The sequence below is a fragment of the Mandrillus leucophaeus genome, unplaced genomic scaffold, assembly GCF_000951045.1.
Source record: "Mandrillus leucophaeus isolate KB7577 unplaced genomic scaffold, Mleu.le_1.0 Scaffold501, whole genome shotgun sequence".
NCBI classification, from domain to species: Eukaryota; Metazoa; Chordata; class Mammalia; order Primates; family Cercopithecidae; genus Mandrillus; species Mandrillus leucophaeus.
The window spans coordinates 1,519,373-1,538,355 of record NW_012105377.1 but is presented as its reverse complement, the minus strand read 5'-3'; the positions used below and the strand labels follow the sequence as shown (position 1 = coordinate 1,538,355).

The 18,983-nt window shown below is 41.8% G+C and overlaps 1 protein-coding gene across 2 annotated transcripts in view; it reads right to left on the bottom strand.

Moving 5' to 3' along the window:
- Positions 1 to 213: 213 nt before the first annotated feature.
- Positions 214 to 18,983, bottom strand: part of BVES (blood vessel epicardial substance) — a 40,745-nt gene continuing 21,975 nt past the window's right edge. The window contains exons 6-8 of one of the 2 annotated variants that reach the window (XM_011996084.1): positions 16,018 to 16,185; positions 15,012 to 15,153; positions 214 to 596 (exon numbers count right to left, since the gene is read on the bottom strand). In XM_011996084.1, the coding sequence (XP_011851474.1) occupies positions 472 to 596; positions 15,012 to 15,153; positions 16,018 to 16,185 (435 nt within the window). In that variant the 3' untranslated portion in view covers positions 214 to 471. The remainder of the gene's footprint in view (positions 597 to 15,011; positions 15,154 to 16,017; positions 16,186 to 18,983) is intronic. The other variant, XM_011996085.1, reaches the window with a different exon arrangement.

Here is an 18,983-nt window from a genome sequence, read left to right as displayed (position 1 = left end):
GGAATAAAGTTTGAGATTCCATGCTTTTTCACGTTACCTTAGCCTCAAATTTAAATTTACATTGTTTGTTAAAATTATCAAACGGACAACCCCATCGCCATGGAACAAAAAAGACCGTGAGGAAAAAGAATCACAACTTGGAAAAAAGTAAGTGAAAAGGCATTGAGAGAGTGCTAAGATTTGTTAAGTTAAAACAACAATATATCTAGAAAAGACTGTGAAAATATATATCTCAAAAGAGAACAAGGCATAGTCAGAAGGCTCAGTAAAACAATTACTTTAAAAGCTGACTAATCAAAAGGGTAAGTGAAAGAACCCTTCCATCCTTGACCCTTCCTCACTTCCTCCCTCAGGCACTACCAGTCTGGATGCACTAAAGCAGAAGAACCTAAAAGCCACGAAAAAGTGCTGGTATTTTTCAGGATCTCTTCAAGACATGTTCTGTCTTGGTAACCCGAATTCTTTCTCTGATCAAGGCAGCTGATGGACTTTCAATGTATTTGGAGATGCCGGTTCAAAGACCTCATCATCATCTTCTGCTCCTTCTTCTATCGGTTTCATCTTGGCAGAGGCTCGCTGGTGTGGGGATGACACATCTGTGGAAAGATACAGGAGGGAAAACCACTGAAGGCACAGTCTGCCCAGACACCGGTGTGATGTATCAATTATAAATTCCAACTGGAAAACAAAGCTGTAGGAACCTGTCACTAGTACCAAGAACACAATTTCCAGAAACCATTCTATTTCAATCCAGCATGTCAGGAAAACCACCAAGTCAAGAAGAGACTCTCAGTCAGGAGCACAGACGAGGGACAGATTCCACCGCACGTGCTTGGATGATCTGAGCTGCTCAAATATATTCAGTTCCCAGGGATTGGCCCCACAGTCTGTTTAGGACTCAAAATGCATGTTCCTACATTAATATCATACGTGGGCGCTTGGGTTTCATATTAGCCCTTGAAAGTTGATTTAACTCCTAATTTCCCCAAAGAATACTTCTATTCTAAAATTATGGAACCTATCGCCATCTGTAATATCACCTAAAACACATTTCTTGCCTCCACCATGGAGTCCAGCCACTCCCTGGGCTGATACGCAAAGGAGAAAGGGGAAGAGAAAGAAGGGCCAGGCATTCAGGAGGGAAGAGCCGAGTGGAGGAAACACAATCCCAGGTAGCAGCAGGAGAAAACGTATCCCCAGGGCCTTTTAGGATGCCATTTAATCAAAGGAACCAGGCAACAATTCATTCATTCAGTCACTCACTGGCTCCTGCATTCACCAAATGCTTACGGAGCATCTACCATGGATACCATGCTTGGTGTAGAAGAAAATACTATCTAAAAGTAAGAGTAGAAGTCATTATCAATAGGCCTCTCAAGGTGCCTAATAAGCAGCTAACATGACTGCATGAACTCCCCTCCTTACAGTCGCCACCATCACTGTCAGGATCCATGTCGTCTGGGTTTCCACCTGCTCCGCCCACACCCATCTCCCTGCTGCCCAGTCACAGGGTGGAGTGGCATTCAGGCAGCCCACAAATGCTGAACTCAGCTGGGGAGAAGGCTGATGGTGGAGGGACACGGGGTGAAACCTGGCTCTTTCAATACGTGCTAACAGCAAAAGCGAGTGGAGGATCTATTAAGACATGAAGCAGATCTGCCACAAGATGACCAGAGAAGTTTGTCAAGATCAGCTGTCATTCACTGGCAGGAGTCAGGAGCAGACAGCTGGGTTGGCCAGCACAGGGAGAATGCCAAACCAGCAAGGAGGGCCATGGGCCACAAGCATGCCACACGGCCGCTTCTGGAGGGAGGCTGAGACAGCAGCAAAGGCTTTGCCCTGGCACTCAGTCATGAATGAGTGGTCATTCCTGGCCCCTGGTATGGCACAGGAGGAGGGAGCACGCAGAGTGGTCAAGACCAGAGGCTCAGGAAACAGTTCCAGGGTTCGAATCCCTACTCTGCAATCTGCACTCATTACAATACCTTTCTAGGCCTCTGTTTCCATATCTATAAAAAGGGGATATTCTTAGGATCTGCTCCATGGGATTGTTGGAAGGATTAAACTGAATAATGCATATGATGTGCTTAGCAGGGTGTTGGGCCTATAGAACATATGACTAAATGTCATTTCTTATTAACTGTCCAGTCACTGCCGTACATCTGGGGAAATGCTACTACCAGTCACATCTTCTAACATAAGAAAATATGCAGGGCTAGACTGTGGTACAGCTAATGCATACTTGCTGTACATATATGGAAACTGTTCACTTACAGACATTCACAGCAAAAATACTGAGTTTCTTGAATGACAACTACTGACATAAACTGTAGAAAAGAAGCGTCTAATAAAATGGTCCAAGAACCCAATTCTGCATAGGGCACAGCATGGGAAGTTCTCAGGCGAGTTCTTCCCCTTTCCCAGTGACATCAAACACACCAAACACAACCTTTACTTCACGTCTACTCAAATGGCAGTGAATACTATCCGTGTGACCTTGGACAAGTTACTTTACCTCTTTGTGCCTTAATTTCCTTGTCTGTAAAATAGGAATAATAACAGCACCTATTTCATATGGTTGTTATAAGGATAAAACAGCTTGATATTTGTAAAGTTCTTAGATCAGTGCCTGGGATGTAATAATCACTTTGTAAATATTTGTAAGAATGTAAAAATCGATTACTATGGTCTTTGGAAGGCTATGGACTTAATAATGAGAAAATTTGTTGCAATTCATCATTGCTCACCAGAATGGTCAATAAAGGAAGTGGGCCTTGTGCTCAAATGGGGGTTTGTGTTTCTCAATCTTAGCTCTTTTGAGTGTAGCAAAATTGTCTTTACAAACAAAAAAATAGCCCTGGCTTCTATCATATTTTTAGCCTTAAGTTATCACTGGGTCTCATAAAATATTAACTTAGGCTGAGTATCTACAATGAGACAAAACTCTCAGAACAAACAAGATGGCATGTCTAAGAGCATTAAACCAAATCAATAATAAATCGTATTTGGACATAATTGTATAATAGCTTAACAGAAACAAACCCAGTTTATTTCGTCTGAGGAAGTAGGACTAACTGGTTTCTAGTTTTTAAGCTCACCTATCAAACCAGGAGGGACATCCTACAGTTATATTGAGGCAGCTATCTATACTCTGGAGCCACAGTGCTATCTGACCCTCCCAACTCTCTCACCTATCCTTGCATTTTTTTTCACTGAGAGAAAATGAAGGGAGGGCTCAACACAAAAGGAAATGGTTAAGTAACAACTTCCCAAGAGTTTTCAGCTTTTCTGTGAACGAATTTATTCTACTCCCACCATGTTTGCTGGGGAAGAAGAAGAGCTGTGGAACTTACTATATAACATTAAAGGGATAATGAGAGTCATTCACAATCCTTGGGGTGACATCCAGGGTCCTCCAAGTTGGGCCTCCCTCCCTCTTCCAGTCCAAGCTCTTGCAAACTCACTGCTCTTCAAATCCAGCCCATTCTCCTCTTTTCATCTTGCTTTTTCCCCTCTACTTGGAATGGTTCCTTCACTCCCATCCCTAACCACCAAACTCCTATCGTTTCCTCAAGCAGGGTTCAAACTCCACCTCCTTCATGTGTAACCCTCCCTGACTCCGGTGGGAAGATTCTACCCTCTTCATCTCAATAGCTTCAGCCCTTACATGTTCTGTGTCACATTGTGGTTAGAGTACTTGTATCTCTTCCTTATTAGAAAACAGGCACCTTGAATGCTGTAACCAAGGCCTCTTTTCTCCTGCAGCCTCACAGAAGTACCCCACACATAGCCAGGACCTTGATAATGTCCTTAAGTACACAGTGATGAAAAAAATCTCTCCTCTGAAAGGCCACATAGGGAACCTCAGAAAGGATCCTGAGGATGAGGGAAAAAGACATGGGTATCACCTTCAATCTCTGGCGGGTCTCCCAGTGGGGCATCGCCAGCATTCCTCAAGCACAGGCAGGCTTCAGGGTCCCGTAAATCTCATTAGGAAAAGGGACTGTCATCACTCCACTCTGTAGTGTGTCCCCTGAAGGAAATCACTTGGTAGAATTGATTCGACACTGCTTAGCGCATGGACAAGAACACTGTTCTCTCAAGGGAGTATCAATAGGCTTAATAGCACCATCACCTGCTACAATGTTTTCATCCAATCAGTAAAAGGAATCAGGGAGTGACCACAACGTGCTAGACAATGGGTTAAATGTTGGGGAAATAAAAAGGAATCACACTTGGTCTTTCATGCTGTCTTATTTTATTTCTCTGAAACTCAAAGCACTTTTCAGAGCAATTCACCCAAACCACATCTGTACTATTATTTCTACTGTATATTCAGAAGCTAAAGCAAAGACATCCGTGAAAAAAAACAGAGAGGGGTGGATGCCATGAATGAGCTTATTTCTCACCAGGGCGTGAACCACTTAGAACACATCCTAGAAGGAGCAGAGGTGTCCTATTAGCTATAACCAGGGAGCCCTAACAGCCTGGAAAGATGGAATTCTTCTACAAAAGTTCTTGACTCACTTTCATTTCAAGCTTTGTGGCTGAGAATCTGCAATCCCCCTGGCAAGTCCCTGTCCTTACAACAACAGTGCCTTGTTGCTTTTTCCACCATGGTACACACACTGGCAGAGAGGAGCACAGCCCAACCTGTCACTTCCAGGGACTACCCGGTGCCAGCTGGCTGCCAACCCCTCACTTGGAATCAGAATCACAGACAGTGTCCACTCTTTGTACCAACCTGTTAGCCTGGCCTTCTGTACCACTGAGGGCCGAGTATAACATTCACAACCAGGAAGACAAAAGGATCACCTGCCCTGCCTCGGAATCTGCAACTGTCATGGCCACCAGAAAGGCAGGCTTTGAGGAGTGAGGGGCTCACCTGGCCCCTAGACATTGGGCTCTCTGGCCTCATCAGGAGACTTACTAGTTCAATGGAAAGACCCAGAGTCCATCCCTATATAGCTGGAAATTATTTCTTTGAAGCCCTAATACATCCAAAACCAATTTGTAGTATGAACAAAAAAAAAAAAAAAAAAAATGAGGGAATATTATATTTCAAGGGAATGCGCTTCCATTTCACAAGTTGAACATTAATAAACAACTTCTACAGGTGTGCCTGGTTTTTCACTAATTTTATGTACTCATGGATCATCAGAAATTTGCCCAGAGGCCCAACTATCTTCTAGAGATGTGAGAACATGAGAGGAGAGAGGAAAAAATAGAGTTTATCTTTAGTTAAGTGCTTTTTCAAATCACTTTTGTCCTCCAGGGATGTTACTGTAAGGTTCATGATCTCTGTAGAATGCTTTACTTTTCGTTTATTCCCAATTGTAGAGGGGCAAATAATTCCATATCCATAAATTTCCCAGAAAATTGATTCTTAGTTTTCTATTAAAACTATTTTTACAGTTGGGAGGCAGAGTGGTTAACTCCATCCTGTTGTATTTACTGTGATCAGGAAAAGACTTTGGTAGTAATTTTTTTTCCATTAGCTATAATCACCTTCTACCTACCAGTTAATACATTTTATTATGAAAGCATAAAAACAGTATCATACTGAACTGCAATCCAGACTTAACAGGTGTGAAACTGTTAAACAGTTATGTCAAGAGTTACTGTTGCTGGAGGGATGTTTCATATTAGACCAAGCGGCAAAAAAATCCTCTGCTCAAAGGACTTCCACAAGGACCAAGGCATTGAGAAGGTGCAGCCAGTGGAGCAGAATTGTGCTCTGGGCTGTCTGCCACAGTCGCAGTATGTTCAGGTGGGAAACAGAACTGTAGCACCAGGCTGCCGTGCTGAGGGTGAGGAAGAAAAACTCCAAGTCAAGGCCACTGAGCACATGTGGAAGACTGAGACAGCAGGGAGAGCCCTGAGCTAAACAGTGGACACCTCTGCTTCTGCCGGGTGGCAGGGGAGGACCAAACCATGGGCTCTCACAAGGGGGTTCAGATGCGGCCAGCAGAGTCTCTCCTGGGCAGAACCGTTCAGACAGCAGCTAGGGCTGGGTGCCGGTTAGGAAGGAGGGGAACCCATCGTTAAGACCCACTCCATGTCCCTGAGGGTCACCGGCTACAAGGGCAGACGAAACATGGACCTCGGTGGAGGGCAGGCTGGGGATGCCCTGCAGATCCTTCTCTGTCTTCCAGAGTCTTAAGTTAAAGAACCATAGAAGGTCTTACAAAAACTTTTTTTTAGTTTAAAATGTGTGTGGGTACATAGTGGATATATATATTTATGAGTCACATGAGATATTTTGATACAGAAATGCAATGTGAAATAATCACATCAGGGTAAATAGGCTATCCATCACCTCAAGCATTTATCCTTTGTGTTACAAACAATCCAACTTACTCTTTTAGTTATTTTAAAAAGGTATCTTATTTTTTACTATAGTCATCCTGTTGTGCTAGCAAATACCAGGTCTTATCCATTCTTTCTACCTATTTTTTGTATCCATTAACCATCTCCACTTCCCCTCTACCTCCCCCCACCCCCATTACCTTTTCCAGCCTCTGATAACCATCCTTCTACTCTCTCTGTCCAGAGTTCAGTTCTTTTAGTTTTTAGCTTCTACGGATATGTGAGAACATGTGAAGTTTGTCTTTCTGTGCCTGGTTTATTTCACTTAACATAATGAGAGCAGGCCTTTTTATACATGAACCAGGGAGCTCTTACATGACAGTCAAATCTCTGGCATACAGGGTAAGAAAAAATGAGGTAAGATTCTGTCCCTATTAATCTTATTTCTATTTCAGTGTGCTTCTAATTACAGGAGGGCCTGAGGGCCTCTCCTAGGAAGTAAAAGTAAACATTTGCTGTTCTTAAATCCAGAGTGAAGGTCATGCCTGTTCCAGAGGATGAACAAACTACCTCAAATCTGAGCTTCAAATAAGTAGAGTACCATGGTGTGAAATTTGTCAGGTGACTTTTATCCTTGCTTAAGAAACACACTTTTTAAAAAGGAGCAACATTTCTGTAAGCTAATATAATGTGCTAAGATTTTCTTTTCTCCCCTGTTAACTTTAATGACGTTTGCTCCATTTCTTTCAAAACATTATTATTTTTATTATGTTTAACCATCTGGCCAACTGCTTTAGCAAGTAATTAAAAACCTACAGGAGTTTAGAATTTTAATTAGATTGTACAATTTCTGAAGAATGGGAATGGGGAAGGCTTTAATGGCTTTTTCTTTTTTTTTCTGGAAAGAATTATTTCTTTTCCTGTCTTTGCTTATTATAGCCTAAGATTTTTTTTAATTGAGGAAACTGAGTTTGAATTGAAGCTTTCTGAACAACAATACTGAAGGGTAGCTTTGGCCTGTGCACCAAATGTTTCCTTTAATACACTCAGCACCAGCACTGAGGAACTCAAGCGAAGCATAAAGATTAGGGCAAATGCGGAGGTTGGAGTAGCTTAGTGGGTCCTGTGACGAGGTCTACTCGGCCCCAAGAGCACATTCTCACATCAGTCCCTAACTACTCGGATGCACCATCAGGGCCTTGAGCTGCAGAGCACAAGGTGTGGTGTGAGCAACCAAGGAGGAGCAAAAGTGCTGCGGCCCCTTCCTGCTCACAAAGAAGACGCAGGGTAGAGGAGAATGTGAATGAACCCAGGAGAAAAGTGAGGGCAGGATCCAGGCTGGCAGCCATGCAACAGCCCAGAGACAACCCATCCAGGATGAGGCTGGAGGACGGCAGCCTCTGTAAGGAAAGTCTCTAGGAAAAATGGGCCACAGAACCGGGAGAAAGGATATAAGGACAGAAAAGGCAAGGATAAGGAAAAAGGAAGGCAACTAGAAATGCCTGTAGAAACAATAAGCAGTATGAAAAGGCAGGGTTCAAACAAAGGACAACCACTCAGAGGCTTGAAGAAAAAATGAAATGGGCTTCACCTAAAAGAGAGAATGAGGAAGAAGCCTGAAGACCCCAGGTATATGGTGAATAAGATGTGTCCCACAACAGCAAGGCAATGAAACAACTTTAGGGGAAAAAAGAGAGTCAAGGCATAAAGTAAACCGTGGCATGATTGTCATGTTGTCTATGAAAGAAGAATCCACTTGAACTTGATTTTTAGGAACAGTCTCCTTTGAACAGAACAAGAGTCATGACATTGGAAACAGAAATAAATGTAAGCATTGCCCACTACTTGGTTCTACATAAAGCACAATAATCTCAACATTGTTTATTTGTCTTAGACTTTGTGGAACAATTCATAGACAAAGGCTATTTGCAGTTATAAAAGAGAACATATAACAACTCGACCATTTCAAAGTAAAAGAAGAGACCCAGAACAGTTAGAAGGTAGAAGGGGGAAGAATAAGAAAGTAGGGATGCTAATGTCCTCACGTTTTAAAAAAAATTATTATTTTTGAGCAGGGTCTCACTCTGTGCCCAGGCTGGAATGCAGTGGCGCAATCTTGGCTCACTGCAACTTCAACCTCCTCAGGCTCAGGTGGTCCTCAGTCTCCTGAGTAGCTGGGATTACAGGCACAGGCAGGCCACCATGCCCAGTTATTTTTTGTATGTTTTGTAGAGACAGGGTTTCGCCATGTTGACCAGGCTGGTCTCGAACTCCTGGACTCAATTGATCTGCCCGCCTTGGCCTCCAAAAGTGTGGGGACTACAGGAGTGAGCCATTGGGCCCAGCCCTAATGTCCCTCACCTTTAAAATTAGTCCAGCAAGAAGAAGAAACAGAGATTTAAGTGCATTGTTTAATGTTACAAAGTTAAACAATAAAAGAACAAACACTAGTGACCTCACGGTGTTGAGCAGAAAGCGGAGGGGAAGTTAGAAGTGAGCTAAGTAGGTCAGTAGATGAAAGTTACTAAGCCCACCTAGAGTTGGTGAGAAGGTAGTCACTTGCCTAGAATCCCAGTACTTTGGGAGACCAAGACGGACAGATCACTTGAGCCCAGGAATTTGAGACCAGCCTGGGCAACATAGCAAGACCTGGTCTCTACAAAAAAAATACAAAAATCAGCCAGGCATGGTGGCACGCACCTGTAGTCCCAGCCACTCGGAAGGCTGAGGCGGGAGGACATCTTGAGCCTGGGAGGTGGAGGATGCAGTGAGCTGTGATGGTGCCACTGCACTCTAGCCTGGAAGACAGAGTGAGACCCTTTCTCAAAAAAAAAGAAAAAAAAAAAAAAAGATTAGCACTGTGGGTACAAGTGTTTCAAAGTGATTGTTCCTTGGGAGTAGGACTAAGATCAACTTGGAGGGGAGTCAGTTCTTTTCATTATAAGGTTTTTTTAACTACATGATATCTATGTATATTAACTTGATAATTTAAAAAAAATTTGACTAACAGACTAAAAATGTACAACTGTATAAAATACCTTCAGATAAGATTTTACAGGTAAGAAAATGCTGCGTGAGGATAGAAGTCCCCTCCTGCGGCGAGGAGGGAGGCACTGACATGAGAGAGCATAGCCTCTACTGGCTGGGGGAGACAGGGTCACATTCCTAAGCCTAAAAACGGAAAATGAAACACCCACCTCATAGGGTGGTTGCGAGGATTAAATGAGAACCTGGATGAAAGTGGTCAGGATGTGTCAGCTGCTACAGCAGTAGGTGAATATCCCCAAACAAGTTTATGCTCACATTGATCTCCCTAAACTGCACTTTACTCATCTACAGAATGAGGGTATTGCTTTTCTCTAGCCATCTTGGTATGTCTGAGAATTGTTCAGGCTCATCTCCCAGAAACCTGCTGCCTAATCACATCTTTCTACCTCTCTGCAGAATTCATGTAAAGCTTATTGTTTGTAAGTTTATGGTTGCTCACAACAGGAATGAAATACAAATTGAGCTGAACAGATTATTTCATGAAACCAGCCTCGAAACTAAGAAAGTTGTAATGGCTTTTTGCATCTTTCCAGGTAAATAAACACAGAAGAGAACCAAGAGAAACCCATTAGTTTCTCTCAGACATATTGCTAGCCTTTTCAGACTCAAGCTAACTAAATATTTGTACAACTAGGTCACATGACATTAGCAGACTGTCCACAGCAGCATCTTTTTTTTTTTCCTTTGAGACAGGGTCTCACTCTTGCACCCAGGCTGGAGTGCAGTGGCAAGACCATGGGTCACTGCAGCCTAGATCTCCCAGGCTAAAGTGGTCCTCTTAGCTCAGTCTCCTAAGTAGCTGGGACCACAGGCGCATGCCACCACCTCCAGATAATTAAAACATTTTTTGTAGAGGGGGGGTCTCGCTATGTTGCCCATGCTCGTCTTGAACTCCTGGGGTCAAGAGATCCTCCTGCCTTGGCCTCCCAAAGTGCTGGGATTATAGGCGTAAGCCAGTGTGCCTGGCCAATGTAGTACTGTCTTGACACTAATAACAAACAAAACACTTACAAAGATCTTAATAAGAAACATCTCTCTAAACATCTCACAGCATCTTTAAAAACAACATAATTTTTATTTCATGAAAAAAGACATGGTTTAAACTAACAAGCTTTTTCAAAGATGAGTTCCAACTGATTGCATTGCCTATATTGTCTTGTGATTAAAAAAAAAAATCCAAATGATAAGTTATTTAACCCCAATTAACTAAAATACAGTTCTGTAACATTCAAGGAAACATATGTCTTCCTGTTACCATAGCAATGCCTGAGCTGGCCAGCACTTACTACTGATGGAATTGCCAATACAATCCATCTGTGTGAATGTGTGTGTTTTATACATGAAGGGAGCTAAGGAGGAGAGAAAATGACAAGAAGATGACAACAAGGTACGCTGACGAGCAACACCTTGGTCCAGGAGCCAAGAGAAGAAAGCTTTCCTTCATACACTGGCACTAAAGATTCTCACACATCTCTACAGCTTGTCTCTTCCTCTCTTCCTATCTTCCTATCTCACTATGTCCCATGTTTGCAAACATGAAACCCAGTAAACGAAGCAATGAGAAAGTGAAAGAGTTAAATGAATTCTGAACTACTGAAAAAACAGAGAGAAAAATGACTTTTTCTCAGGCTATCTCATGACTTCACTTTCTTTCCTTTAAATGACAATGTGGAGTGGGAATACAGAATCTGTGTGGAAAGGAGTAGAGACCTTGCTGCGGATTTAGCGTTGTGTGGCATGTATAAAAGCAGAGTACAACATGAGAAATGGGAGCAGCAGCAATTTCATTAAAACAGGTCACTTAGTTTTCCTCCACCTTTTTCTGATCCATATTTCTGTTTCACTGAACATTTGCTGTGTAAAGTTATGAAGTATATTTGTCGCATTACTGATTGAGATCTTTAAAGTAGCCTTTACCAGAAGTTATGCAAGCTTCTAGACCCAACTACCAGGCAGATGAGAAAGACAAGAACACCATAATCACCACCATAGGGATGAACTCAGCAAAATTCCAGAAGGTGGAAAATTCTACAGCCTCCCTACTCAAAGCATAGTTCATAGAACAGCCACACTGGTATCACCTGGGCACTGGTTAAACCTGTGGACTCCCAAACCCCCACCCCAGCCTGCTACATCAGGATCTTTAATAAGATCTCCAGGTGATTCATATGCACATTTAAGAATCTGTTGTTCTACAGGACAAATCAAAATACCCAAATAAAAACATATGCAGAAACACACACACAGAGACAGAGAGAGACTGGAAAGGGAGCCCCGAGGTGTAGCGGCTGAATGCAGTGTGCCCATGCTATTCAGATCATGATTCGAAAAATAATTATAAATATTCATATGCATGTTAATGTTTAAATCGACCTAGGTTTGGGTTAATGAATAGGTGGAACAATGTAAAAAGGTTTAAGGAAATACATAAGGTATATTTAATTTTGTATGGAGTGACACTGCTTGTAATTCTGTAAGTACTCTAACTAAAAGCTAAATGACACTGGAGATTATCATTGGATAATTTCACATGTTCCTAAGTAGGATCCTGGTACTCCAGTGCTAAGAATAAGGCAAAAATGTTCACTGAAGTGGATTACATTAACCCTACGAAACCTATCTGCAGCACTACTTGATCACAAGGAAGGATTCAGGGGATGACAGGTTACCCCAGAAAAGTAGGTGGGAGTTGACAAAAAGTGGTTTGGGATAAGTCACTACCTTCACCAACTCTAGGTGGACTCATCTGCAAGGAGGCAAATAATAACAGCTCCTGTGCCTAGCTCACATAGCTGTCAGGTTCAAATGCAAGAACAGATGTGATGGTGACCTGTACATCTAAAAACACAAGTCAACTGTTACGTGCATTTAAAAAAACCACAGAGGTAATCTGGTCTACAAGCATGAGCTTCTGTTTTTCTTTTTCTTTTTTCTTTTTGATACAGGGTCTCACTCTGTCACCCAGGCTTCGGTGCAGTGGCTCAATTATGGCTCACTGCAACCTTGACTTCCCTGGCTCAAGCAATCCTCTCACCTCAGCCTCCCAAGAAGATGAAATCACAGACGTGTATCACCATGCCTGGATAATTCTTTAATTTTTTTGTAGAGAAGGGGTCTTATTATGTTGCCCAGGCTAGTCTTGAACTCTTGGGCTCAAGCGATCCTCCAGCCTCAACCTCCCAAAGTGCTGAGACTACAGGTGTGAGGCACTGTGCCTGGCCAAACACGAGCTTTGGAATCAGACGGGATCCCTAGGTTTGTATTGCAGAACCAGTCACTATGGAAGAGGCGCAAGTGAATAACATCTCATATTCCCAATTTCCTCATCTGTAAAATGACATAACACCTGCTATAGTAGACTGTGTTATAGTCCAGCTTTCCACCTGCTTTGTTTCTCATTAGCCCCTTCACAGCCCTGCAGGAGGGTTAAATGATCTATCCATTGATGTTGGTTCTGGCAAGTGACTTCTGTGGCCCAAGGAACATGCACGGAAGAGCTACTTGCTCCTTTGGGGCAGGAGCTTTAACAGCCATCTTGTAAATCTGCCACCACTGTCTTCCCTCTGCAGTTACAATGGCAATGACCCAGATGGCAGCTGGTCCTTTGGCTGAGTCCCAAGAGCAGGGAAGTGCAGCTCCCGACCTTCATGTAAGCTTTAGTTAATACCTTCCAAAAGTTACTATGCAGGCCAGGTGCAGTGGCTCACGCCTGAAATCCCAGCACTTTGGGAGGCTGAGGCAGGTGGGATCCTCCTGCCTCAGCCTGTTGAGTAGTTAGGACTACAGGCCTGCACCACGACGCCCAGCAATTTTTTTTTATTTTTATAGAGACAAAGTTCCCTTGAGCCCAGGAGTTCAAGGCTGCAGTGACCTGTAATTGTGCCACTGCACTCCAGCCTGGGTGACAAAAAGCGACCCTGCCTCAAAAACAAAAACAAACACAAAAACAAACAAACAAACAAAACAATCTCCCAACCCCACCAAAAAAAAAAAAAAAAAAAACAGGAGATGAAATTCTTGTATGAAAGGTGACCTCCAAAAATATTAGAAGGAAAACGACATTCTTATCATCAAGATGTTGAGGCAGACAGAATTCTGTACAAGCCTTTATTAAAATAACTCTTTTGTCTTCAAGTCTTCCAGCATAATTTAGTTGCTTTTTCACAACTTACTATTCTTTGTCCAATTCACTATAAACTGTTTAATTGCTTTTTCAGGTCTTCATTTCCTTATGAAAGCTTTTGTGCCATGTAAGAGCTTTTAACACAAACTCACACAACTTGTATCAAATGTGTATCCTTTTCTCTTGTTAATCTGTCTTATGTCAATTTAATTCTCAGGTCCAGCCCAAAAACAACCCTAAAAGGGAAGAGGTAAAGTTTTTTCTTTCCTACACACCAATTATATGGCCTTGTAAATTCCAGCCTCTCCTGACTATGTAATACTTAAAATCCCCAATCTAACTTATCTAAGGCATACAAAGTTACAAGATCCATTTACATAAAGAATTATTTAATGTGTTTGCATTTTTTAAAAGTTAATTTGGTTTAAAATACAATTGGAAATACAAATAGTTTTTTTTCATGCAAAGGAAGAATGTCTGCCTTTTTGCTATTTCATATGAATTTGTTCAAAGTTTTTATACTATCATTCCTAGACTAATTCTTAATATTAAGCATTTAATGCTTAATTTAGTTTTTCTCATTTTACTTACTAATTTTCAACATCTGGGTTGTTTGTGCTACTTAAAATGTTTTGAAACAATCTAAACTATGGAAGAATCCTGGAAAATGTGCCTCTGGGCAGGTGTGTGAATGAGGTAACTCACAAGGGTGTTTAGTGATCTCCTTCATCTTTGGGAATATTCCAGTTCCCAATCACTTTTTAACTCATGGCACTCATACTGAGATAACCAGCCAGCAGCAGAACATCCAGCATTTATTTGTCTACCATTTTTCAAAACATTTCTGGGTCTAGACCTTCACTCTAACTAAAGTCATGAAAGTAACAAAACCAAATAGCAACAAAACCAAACAAAACGAAAGCAACAAAACCAAACCATGTGAACTCTTTCAGAGTATTCTGGTGAGCCACTATTTTTTTTTTTTTAAGACAGAATCTCGCTCTGTTGCCCAGGCTGGCGTGCAGTGGCGCGATCTCGGCTCACTGCAGGCTCCACCTCACGGGTTCACGCCATTCTCCTGCCTCAGCCTCCCTAGTAGCTGGGACTACAGGTGCCCACCACCATGCCCAGCTATTTTTTTTTTTTTGTATTTTTAGAAGAGATGGGGTTTCACCGTATTAGTAAGGATGGTCTCGATTTCCTGACCTTGTGATTTGCCCACCTCAGCCTCCCAAAGTGCTGGGATTACAGGCATAAGCCACCGTGCCCAGCTGGTGAGCCACTATTTAAGCAAAGTATATGGCAAAACCAGTGAACAATTTCTGAAACAGAAATGAGAGTTCTAAAGCTGGCTTTTAGCTCATACGCAATATGGGGGAAATGCTAAACAAAATTTGATAGTTTTTATTGTTACCTTTAGGTTGCCAAATAGTTACCTGCAAAGTTATTTTTCTAATCAAAGTTGTCATTTGTCTATGTCCAGAGATATCCATCAGAACTCTGGAGTAGTATCAGTTTTGGGATAACTTACGAAGAGAGGACATGCTGGAGGTACCCCGAAGAAACTGGTGCAAGCCGTCGTCACTGTCACTGGAGCTGGCTATACTGTTCCTCATTTCCAACATTGAGATCTGTGTGCAGAGGCTGAGCTGATGTTCCAGCTTTTTGGCTTTCTACAAAGCAAAGTTTTAAGCTTTCTGAGATTTATGGGAGTTGAATCATATATTCCATTTAAGCAGCATGTACTTTTCCGAGAAATATGCCAGGGCATAAAAAAAGAATACCAGTACATATTAGGTGACCAATAAACATAAGCTATTATTTTTATTATTAGTTATTACTATAAATATATTATAAAAAATCAAATATACTTAGTAGCCTATTTATCATAAGCTAAATCATTAACTGAAATAAGCACCAGCTTAATTTGATAAACAGCCCAGACAAGATGATTTTGAAAGGGCACATATACTCAATTGTCACTGGGTAACAGTACTTATCAGAGAAATGACGTTTCTAAAAATTCTCTCTTCCAATCATTTTCTTTCCAAAAAGATACGGGAAAATTAAGATCAAATTGCAAACTGTTGACGATCTGTGCAGCTCTACACCTCTCTTTTAACCTTCTGGCCTGACCTGAAGATATGCAAGACTGGAAGACAGCAGGGTTCAAAGGCCAACTTCCTGATCGCTGGGGTCTGTCAGCCTTTCTCTGTCTGCAAACCTCCAGCTGCCCTGTCCTCCCTAACCTACTCCATCCTCTACCCCCTCTTACTCCTTTACCATCTTCCTTAACATGCTCTTGATGAAGAGGGTGCCTTATCACCATAAACACTAGTCCCTGACAGTTATAGACTCCTTACTAAGTAACAGCAAATCTAATCATTACAAAATACTTTCTCCTCTCAAGATTACAAGTATCCCCAGTGCATTTAACATATGACTAGTTACTAAAAATTCAGGAAAACATATTTCATAAAGTGAAATATACCTCATATACATATTTATTTAACAAAATAAACTCAGAAAACACTTACTTTATCATTTAAGGTGGGATCATTCAATGAGTAGAGCTTATTTGTAATGTCTTTTCCAATAAGATACCTAAAGATTTCATACAAGAAAGGTTCTGATTCCAGAAAGTATGTTAATCTTTCTCTTGACCAGCATAAAAATCTGCAGTTATCGTCTGCAATAATGGTGACCTGCCAAAGAAACAAGCATGCAAAGAATAAAGTACTTCTATGTATATGAATTATGACTATAGTGATTTAGAAGAGAAAAATAGGAATGATTTAGTGGACATTATTATAGCAATGATTTGTCAAATTAAATTAAGACAATGCACACAAGCTTCTATATGTATAAAATTATGTTTTTACAAAAGCAATCTGCAGACTAAATAAAAGCAAATTCTCTGGGTTTCATTGTTGTTTTGTTTTGTGAGGTCTGGTGACAGAAGAATGGCCATTGTATTGTTACCGCTGCCAGAGCATGTATTCAACTGAGGATGCCACTGGACATACGACTTACACGAAATATTTCTTTACACCCTGTACATTACAATGAAGTTCAAAAATACAGCTTCAAGCAGATGAACTGAGGTAAGATTCATGAGGCAAGTTATAGACGGAAGACCTTCTGCCCATCCAACTCTGCAAATATACACTAAAGGCTGAGAAAACTTCAAGGGCCCCCGGCTGTTGCTGATGAATATGGTTGGTGAGGGTCCTTCTGTCATAGGTGTTTCTCGAGTGTCACATTTCAAGGTTAGATCCAGGGTAGCCCATTCGAGATATTCACAGACAACCCTGAATTAGCTCAGAACTGGAAATCATACCCCCTTTCCTTCAGTATTGTACATAGGAAAGCAGAAAGGTACTATAACTGCACAACACAGAGCTCAAGCATCCCTCAAATAAATCCCTCTGCCAGAGTGAGGGGCCATGTCCTCACAACTCAGTGTCAGGAAGCCCTTCCTCCCATGTAGTCCTCTTCTATCAGTTAACACTCCTGTAAGCTTCATTATGGCTTAAATCCTATCATTAAATCCAAGCTCATCAGTTGACAAATCTGCCTGTTCTAAGCACTGTGAAGCCAGGGATTGTCTATCTTCATGTCTGTCTGAATGCCTGACTTCCAACATGGAGTGGTGCTCAATGCATGACTATTGTATGAAGGACTTAAGCAAATGAACACACGACATGGCAAAACCCTGGCTCTACAAAACATACACAAATTAGCTGGACATGGTGGCATGTGCCTGTAGTCCCAGTTACTTGGGAGGCTGAGGTGGGAGGATCACCTGAGTCCAGGAAGGTCGAGGCTGTAGTGAACCATGATCACACAACTACACTGGATCATGCAGTGGCAGCAGGAGATCCCTGGGTGACAGCACGAGACCTCATCTCAAAAACAAAAACAAAACAAATGAACACAAATACTGTAGAAGGCAAAAACCAATGTCTGTCCTAATAAAAGGTTTGTTAAACTGACATCCAGTCGTAGCTGAGCCTCAGAGCAAATGTTTCCAAAGAAGGTCTGTCCCTTTTGTCACAAAAGTAAACACATTTCAGAGGACAAGGGGGTATGTACGTCTACCAAGACAGAAAATGAAAAACCCAGCTTGTCTCCTTATTTTAACAAGCTGAAATCTGATCGTTGGCAAATTAAGAATGTCTGGCTACTTTAAAAAGTGGTGTCAAGGTTCCTAGGAAAAAAAGTTTGTGTTTTTTTACTATATCAAAAGTAGAAATTTCCAAAACCAAACGGATTTGTTTTTAAGAAATGCATCAGTGTCTGAGACTTGATGAAACACTAAATTTCATTCATTCTTTTGATATACATTACTATGCATGTACTTTATGCTAGATACTCTTCAAGGTATGAAGTTACAATGGTGAACAAGAAAGACAAGATGCTTGCCCCATGAAGCTTACATTCTAGTGGAGAAGGATGATAATTAATAAAGAAATATGACCATTTGAGGTGGCAGTAAGTGTTCTGACAACTATAGAACAGGGGAAAGTGGTCAAGAATGACTAGGGGGTGACAGTTGCACATAATGCCACTCACTTTGTATATGTACTTTTAAACTTTAAGGTGCTTTCATATCTATCATGTAAGTGGATCCTCAAAAGTCTGTTTAAAATAAGACAAGTAATATTATTCTCCATTTTTCAGATGCCAAATGCGAAGGACCAAAAAACTCACAAACACATATTAATTAGTGGTAGAGTGGCTCTACAAAACATACAAAAATTAGCCGGGCCTGCTGGCATGTGCCTATAGTCCCAGCTAACTTGGGAGGCTGAGATGGGCAGATCACTTGAGGCCAGGAGCTCGAGATCAGCCTGGGCCAACATGGTGAAACCCCGTCTCTACTAAAAGTACAAAAAATTAGCCAGGCGTGGTGGCAGGCGCCTATAATCCCAGCTATTCAAGAGGCTGAGGCACAATAATCCCTTGAACTGGGAGGCGGAGCTTGCAGTGAGCCGAGATGGTGCCGCTGCACTCCAGCCTAGGGGACAGAGTGAGACTTCATCTCAAAAAAAAAAAAAAAAAAATTAGTGGTACTGTGAGCACTTTTGACTTTCAGCCCAAATGTATTTTCCCACCAGGTCAAAATCTACCTGATATACCCAATACTCATCAATACCATTTCATAGAAAGTATTTCTGCCTAGTGACTACGACGTTGCTTGTGCAGTCCACAAGAGCCCCTCATGCAAAGAACAGCTGAACACATGCCACGAAGCCTGTATTCTAGTGGAGGAGGCTGCTAATAAAGAAACAGGATCAAAAACATGGCACGATTTACAGGAAGAGGAGTAGAAACCAACTGCCCCTGGGGAATTCCCACAAACGGTATGAGGCAGGTGCATAAATGGAAGGCAGCTGAAAAATACTCCTGGCGTAATAACAGAAGAGTGAGCATGGGGTCCTCATGAGGCCCCAGCCAAGCACCCAAGCACTAAAGACAGTTGGGACTGACGTCCCTTTGT